A 7,571-nucleotide genomic window follows, 5' to 3' on the forward strand; every position below is an offset into this window, starting at 1 on the left:
ATTAAAATAAATCATCATTTCACATTATTTCAGCTGCTAAAGAGAGATAATGAGCTAACAAAATATTATATGGTTTCTTCTCTATCAATAAAACTGGCAAAAAAAATGATTATTCAATAAAAAATATATTTGATTATTCAAGGAAAAAACAATCCACCCAATAGATCTGTATAAAACTATAAGTTTTGCTCATATAAAAATAGTAAAAGACATAATTCAACCTCCTTATACTTCAATATTCGACAACTACATATTTCAATTATTCCAAAGCTGTAAAGCAATCCTGTTGCGAAGCTGCTCACCCCTTAAACTTTCATCTGCACCAACCATGTATTGGGGGTCTTCTTCCTCCTCCACCTCATCTTCATCCTCATTCATCTCTAATCCATTGAGCATATTAAAGTATTTATCATTTCCCTGATGCCTTGCAATAAAATTATGAAGAACACAACAAGCTACAACGATTTTGACTTGAGTTTTATAAGGAAATGGAGCAGCAACTTTCAAAATTTTGAATCTTTGCTTTAAAATTCCCCATGCTTTTTCCACTGCATTACGTAGTTGTGCATGTCTATGATTATATTTGTCTTTAGTATCTCGATAGGCTCTGGTGGTCCTGTTTGCAAAATCTCCAAGATGATAACGTGATCCACGATATGGGGCGATAAATTTTGAAGTATTAGCATATCCTGAGTCAACTAAGTAAAAGTGACCTGCATATTTAAAATTATCTGACTTTAATACCAATTGATTTTTTAAAAAAAGAGAAGGAAAAATATTAAAATTTACCTTCAGGAACATTAAATTTACCATCTTCCAGTGTTGCACGGAGTACTGACATATCAGATGCTGATCCCTCCCATCCAGCAGCCACATAAAGAAAAGTATGATCAAAGGAGCACGCTGCCATTACATTTTGAGATATGAAATTCTTTCGATTACGATACCTGTTGTGTTTTTTTTCTTCACAATTACAGGAATATGAGATCCATCAATTGCTCCCAAAGCTCTCTGTAAAAATAAAAGAAATATAAAGTTCTAATGTATAGATACCTACACACATACACATTTAAAAAGATTTCATAAAAGATATGTTGAGAGCTCTATCTTGAAGTATGTGAAGAAATTGGGATTCTCTCGAATCTTAGGATGAACGTCTACGTCAGCCGTTGGAAGCTGGATATAATCTTGTTTCAAAGATAAAATAGCATTAAGCACGTTATTATAATGCCTGCTAATAGTCTCTCCTGAATGTTGAAATATCTCAGCTAATACTCGATTTGAAAGGGCATGCGAAATTCCGTAGAGAAATATACAAAGTTGTTCATTGCAGCTTAAATATCTAGTTGGCCTTAAAGCATTCTTCTCAATTAGAACATTTTTAAGCAAAAGAATTGCCTCAGAACTCATTCGAAAACAAGAATATGAACGATCAGGATGTCCAGCCAACATATCTTCTACAAGCATATGACCAGAGAATGGTCTAGTTCGACATGGTCGAGGAACCTGCTTCATCACATTTGATTGATGAATGATGCTCGTAATCATCTCGTTCCACATGTACTCATCCTCATCTTCATCATTCAAAAGCAACGCCTCTATAAGATCATCTTCATCATCAAGTGCTTCAATATCATCAACACTAAGATTGCTTGCAAAATCTTCAAATGAATTCATCTTCAACCAAATTAAAAACGAAAAATTAGACAACTTGTTATAAAGAATAGGCAGCCAAGATTCAGCAAGCTCTTTGTTCAGAACAAAAGAGAGAGATAAATAGAACATAAATAAATCGAACTGAAATAAATAGTCTCAAATTACGACACAAAATCCCCAATAAGATATAGATAAATAGAGCTGAAATAAACAGTCTTGGGTCCAATAAGACAGTAAAAGTTATTAGCTATTTAAGTTAGTAGCATCTGCATACACAAAAGCAAATGATCAACTCAAGAAAATAGAGGACAACTCAACACAATGAAGACTCAAACACTGCAAAAGCGAATGACCAACTTGATCAACAAAAACAGGATGGCTCTTTTTACAAAACAACACAGTGACGAACTCAGCGACTCCAACAAGAACTATGAAAACAGAGCAATAAAGGACTCAATCATCAATCCACAACTAAATTCAGCTTCTATTTTTCTCTCCCTTCCTAAAATCAACCAGAGCATCTCAAATGAACTTCACATCTTCTTCTTCTCCTTAACCTTAGGGAAACTAAGACAGAACTACCATGCACTAAATCGGTTATTCCAGACGTTTAGATCAACTATATTGATCTAAACATCTTGTTGATTTAATACAAAACTGCTCACAAAAAACATTAGTACCATACTTTTATTGCACCTTGATTGAGTTGACCATTAGTACAACAATCGAGAGCTAAACAAGCTCGAATTCATGTGTAACTGGAAAACAGTCCCAAAGCTCGACAACGAGCACAAATTCGAAAAAAAAACCACAACAATCCGAGAGCTAAACAAAGCCTCGGAAGCACGTGTAACTGGAAATCAGTCCCAAAGCTCGACAACGAGGCACAAATTCGAACCAAAAAACCCAACAATGCGAGAGCTAAACAAGCTCGAATTCATTGTGTAACTGGAAAACAGTCCCAAAGCTCGACAACGAGCACAAATTCGAACAAAAAACCACAACAATCGAGAGCTAAACAAGCTCGAAGCACGTGTAACTGGAATCAGTCCCAAAGCCTCGACAACGGAGCACAAATTCGAACCAAAAAACCCAACAATCGAGAGCTAAACAAGCTCGAATCATGTGTAACTGGAAATCCAGTCCCAAAGCTGCGACAACAAGCACAAATTCGAACCAAAAACCCCAATAGTCGACATATCAGAAAAGTAAGACAACTATGATGAAATGGAAAAGATGAATGATTGGTTCTTAAAACAAATTCCAGTAATGTGATACGAAGAAAATAAAAGATGCTAGGATATGACACATATGAACATAGTTCTGGCGACTGGCATGCTCCTTAAACTTGCTAGCATCATAATGTGTCGTTTAAATCTTCCTGTACAAACTAATAATATGAAGTATGCAGGCAAGCAAGAAAGTTCAGCTCAGATTAAATATGTAATCCTGATCATGGAACAATCATATGAGACTTACAACTATTTAATTGTTGGATCATGTTGAGTTTATATATGCAAATAAATAAATCAAATTGCAAAGGAGCATAATGACCTATTTAAGTACTTGAAGCACATCAAGGACTACTAAAGCATTTATTGTAAAACATTTTTTGTTAAATCAGGTCGAATTAAATTAACGCTTGAGTTACATTGTTCTATGGACATCACAATCCTGGCGTAGTCACAGAACAAAATTAGACTAATTATCTTCAAAATCAAGAAAAAGAAGTTCAAAATCAATAGTGATATAGTGACAGTAATAAAGCTCGAATTATGTGTAACTGGCAAAACAGATCATATACGATGATCATGAAAGAAACTACACTTAGTATGGAAATCAGCCGGACAAACAATCGTAACTGCGCAATAAACAGGTAATTGTTAGTTGTTAGAACTCGCTTATCAATAGTTAGTACGAAAATGCTCAAATGCATTTGGAAGCATATAAAAAAAGTAAACAAAGTGCAACAATTATTGTATTGGAATGAACAATTAGGCATAAGTGACATCAATAATTTCACATTTGCACTGCTTGTATTTTAGTAGAAGTCTTTAACACATCTCCAGCGAAACAACTATGTAAAGAGAAGAGCAAACCATCCACTATTACAAAAGCAAGACCACATCAGGATGCCTATTAATTCATCATGCCACGAAATGACTGTAGAGTAAGCGAGAAAGCCCAGCATGTAAGATTTGTTGATATGATTTTTGGATGTGGATCCAATAATGTTCTTTGAATTATTTTTTCCCCTTTTCCCCTATGTTTCTTTCTCCTTTCTTGAACATTTGAATGATATCATTGACTACATTATTCTACACCATTCATGCCCTATTATGCAAAAGAGACAAGAAAATACAACCAATAACTAGCAAATTAGAATGATATATAGGAGTTTTAGGATCAGTCATCATTTTGATCAGCAGATGACATTACAAGGGGTATTCAATATTCATTATCCATAAACCCACTCCAAAATTTGTAACGGAAGTTTTATGGAACTCATTAAACTGGGTATCTTGGGCAAACTCAAGAAAGAAAACTTGCCTCACATTATAGTACTTACTGAAATCAGAAGACAAGAAAGAAATCCATAAATTATAATTGACACATGCTCCGCACAAAATTTTGAATGATTCACAATGAAAGACAAACCATCCACCATATGTATATAATCTAAACATTAAAAAACATAATTTGATTGTCTGACAATAAAAAAAGTCCTCTTTGAAAACATCAACTTCAACTAAAAGCAAAAAAACATAATAATAAACTAAATTTGATTAGTCTTGATCTCTTGAGACTTGAACATAAAGCATCATATGGTACGAAAAGTTTTTGTTCTTCAATTAAGTAAAGTTGACAAATGACCCCATCTCCTGCATGTTGATGTCATGAGCTTGTGACTATTCGTGATGACCCTGGAAACTGGTGCATTAGAGGTGCGTTGATGTTGGAAAATTGTAAATAGGCGATGGAATAACCGGTCATTGCATTTTGTAAATCCATTTGTTTCTTGAGCCATGATAATAGCATTTGACCGTTAAGCATATTAACGACATGTTCTATTCTCCTTCTTTTTAATAGCTTCTGCTCCTGCCACACAATAGATCACTAGTTACACCTGATAATTTCATTAATCTTATCATGCACATCATTCATTTCAGTGGGCACCCCTTTCTTGGAATCTACTAGCTCTTTTGTAATTTCAATTCGCTGCTTTTGTAGCTCAATCATCTTTGACAAATTATTTTCAACTTCAATACCTGATACTCGATGACGAGAAATATTTTTAAACTTACACTTTAAACCTGATGGTTGGGCTTGCTACTTTCTGCTTGGAGTAGAAATAGGTATTGGTTGTGATGGTAGTTGTGTACCATTAAAAGGAACTTGTGTCTCTTCCACTACTTGTACCTCCTCTGATTCACTCAAATCTATCTCGTTACTGTGTGGCCCCTCAATATCATCTAATTCATTATCTGAACTAGTGCTTCCTTCACGCTCATTGAAGTCATCGGTAGTCCCAAACCACCAGCGCCCCTTAGATGTGTTACCTCCACATAGAAAATCCATATCATCAAACTGAGGAAAAGGTTTGTTCTTAATTCTTAAATACTCATCATTCTCCTGCGGTAGAAAATTCATAATAAATATATCATAGTTTTAATTATATAATATTCAAATGCTTTACTGGTAGAAATTTAAATAATACCTTTATCAGTGCCTCCCAATCTTTTGCGGTAGGTGCAATCACCATATTTTTACCTTCATCCCAACCCCAACCTGATTTATTTCGGAGTTTGTAATTAAGGGAATATTGCTTTTTCAAAATTTTATAGCGGTTTTGCATTTGTAGTTTGCCTCTGTCCTTTTGTCCAGTCCTAACTTTATACTCATCGGTTACATTTTTCCATTACTCGGTAGTGAAATGACCTCCATTGTTCTTTCCTTTAAGGACCATTTCCTTTAATATTCCCATCAAACAATTATCTTCCTCTATAGTCCAGTTCCTGGCACGAGGTCTTGACTGCCCACCTTCGGGTTGAGATTGTGATATGAAGTTCTTCTTAGCCATTCTAGATCATTAATGAGAATTTTAAAAGAAGTTAATCAATTGAACAATAAACTAATCAATTTTATAATCTATTAGAACTTTTTACACAATCTGTTATGGTTTAATATTGAGTTGGAAATACAAAGAAATACAAACTAAAACTATAAACTCAGTACCACTAATATTATATGACTTATGGACATAATTTAAAGAATGGCAGGAGACATTATAAAAGCATGAATTTCTTTTACCAAAATTGAGAAGATAAAATACAGTCTCATATCATACACATCTCTAACTAACCAAAGTTTTGTCATGAATGCACAAAATAATTGAAATTAACAACTAGTCAGTATTCTCTAATTAGGTGAAGCATAGCATAACATAGCTAATACTTCCAAGTGAGTACAAGTTAACGCAAAATGGAATCAGACATGTTACAGCCTGAGATCTTAAATCAAAACAAAATGTCATGTTAAACGAAGAGGAAAGGATTAGAAAATGAAGAAATTATAATTATAATTACAGCTATGATCAACATTCATTTAAACATAGAAACAATTATAATTATAATTCCATCACTCATTATCCATGAGACTGGCAAAACTAAGACGAAGATCAATTGAACATGATGCAAATCAAACCCCTTTTAATTATAAGAGTTAATCTAAATTATTAGGTAACACCCTTCCATCCCTTAAATATCTCATTCTTCCAAGTCCAAGCCAAATAAAGAAGCACAACATAAAGCTTCATAAGATCTTTACGACATGAGTCATAATTGCTTTCTCACTAGTGAAACCTAGAATTATGTGCATTAAAAAACAAAAGAAACCCACAATCCACAATCCAGAGACTAACTGCAAGCCTGAAATCTGATCCATAAACCCTAATTAATCAACACATGAGTCATTCCAACAGCATTAATCTCTACAAACGCCCCCAAATCTGAGATACAACATCTATGAGAAATGGAGCCTAAGGAAAAAATCCTCAAAAAATCAAATTGCGTTCACTGATAGTGAAAATCCTAGAATACTCATCAGGACAATTAATAGCTATAATTGCTTCCAAGGACACAATTAACAAGTGGAACTTAAGCGCCATCATAGCCAAGGGCTACACAAACTTTCATGGCAGCTTAAAGTACAGGGACAAACATAACCCAAGAATTAAAATGGTCAAAAAATAAACAAGAGAAAAGGAAGAACAGGGATGTACGCTTAAATGAAAGACAAAAGGCAAAGACGAGGCCCTAAAATTACAACAGGAACATACTGTAACCCAAATGTAAGCTGAAATCCCATTCAGAAAACTCTAATAATTAATCGATCTACAAAATTCATCAAATAACGAAATCCCTCTTTGTGCATAGTTCTATGTATAAAAATTAGATTACTAAAATTTCAAAAACTGAGATTAAAGCAAAATCTTCGAACCTCAAATCCCTGGCCTTCCGTCACTTGAGATCAGCAACTTTCAGCAACGATTTTGATTGCTCCCCCTCAAATATTCATATTTATAGTTGCGAATGATCTTTCAGTTGTAAAAAGGAGAGGGAAGCTTTTAGAGGGAAATTTTACAGGGAAAGGAATAGAGAGAAACAATTTGGGGGGAATTTTATCTGAATTCACCTGCCAAAATTTTCTGTATCTTTCCCTCCAGATTCCGTTGCCTAATTCCCCTAACTCCCCTGCCGAACTCTGCTGCCAAATTTATTCCTAAATTCCGCCGCTACCCTCGTGTGAGAAGGCGGAACAAGCGTTGTTCCGCCTTCTTACGAAGAATAGTTAACCCGTATATTGACGGGATAAATAGGCCGGTTTGCTCACGTGCGGGTTTGTTAACCTTTGTT

General features: G+C 34.5%; 2 protein-coding genes across 2 annotated transcripts; both read right to left on the reverse strand.

The window, feature by feature from the left end:
• LOC109843707 (protein ALP1-like) lies at nucleotides 227-957 on the reverse strand. Its single transcript, XM_020412660.1, has 2 exons — nucleotides 790-957; nucleotides 227-713 (listed from the first exon to the last, which is right to left on the reverse strand). The coding sequence occupies exons 1-2, from the start codon at nucleotides 908-910 to the stop codon at nucleotides 256-258; spliced, it is 579 nt and encodes a 192-aa protein (XP_020268249.1). The 5' UTR covers nucleotides 911-957; the 3' UTR covers nucleotides 227-255.
• On the reverse strand, nucleotides 4,987-5,737 carry LOC109841864. Its single transcript, XM_020410795.1, has 3 exons — nucleotides 5,596-5,737; nucleotides 5,375-5,445; nucleotides 4,987-5,289 (listed from the first exon to the last, which is right to left on the reverse strand). Exons 1-3 carry the CDS (start codon nucleotides 5,735-5,737, stop codon nucleotides 4,987-4,989), a joined length of 516 nt encoding a protein of 171 aa, XP_020266384.1.

The sequence above is a fragment of the Asparagus officinalis genome, chromosome 5 (assembly GCF_001876935.1).
Source record: "Asparagus officinalis chromosome 5, Aspof.V1, whole genome shotgun sequence".
In the NCBI taxonomy this organism is placed as follows: domain Eukaryota; kingdom Viridiplantae; phylum Streptophyta; class Magnoliopsida; order Asparagales; family Asparagaceae; genus Asparagus; species Asparagus officinalis.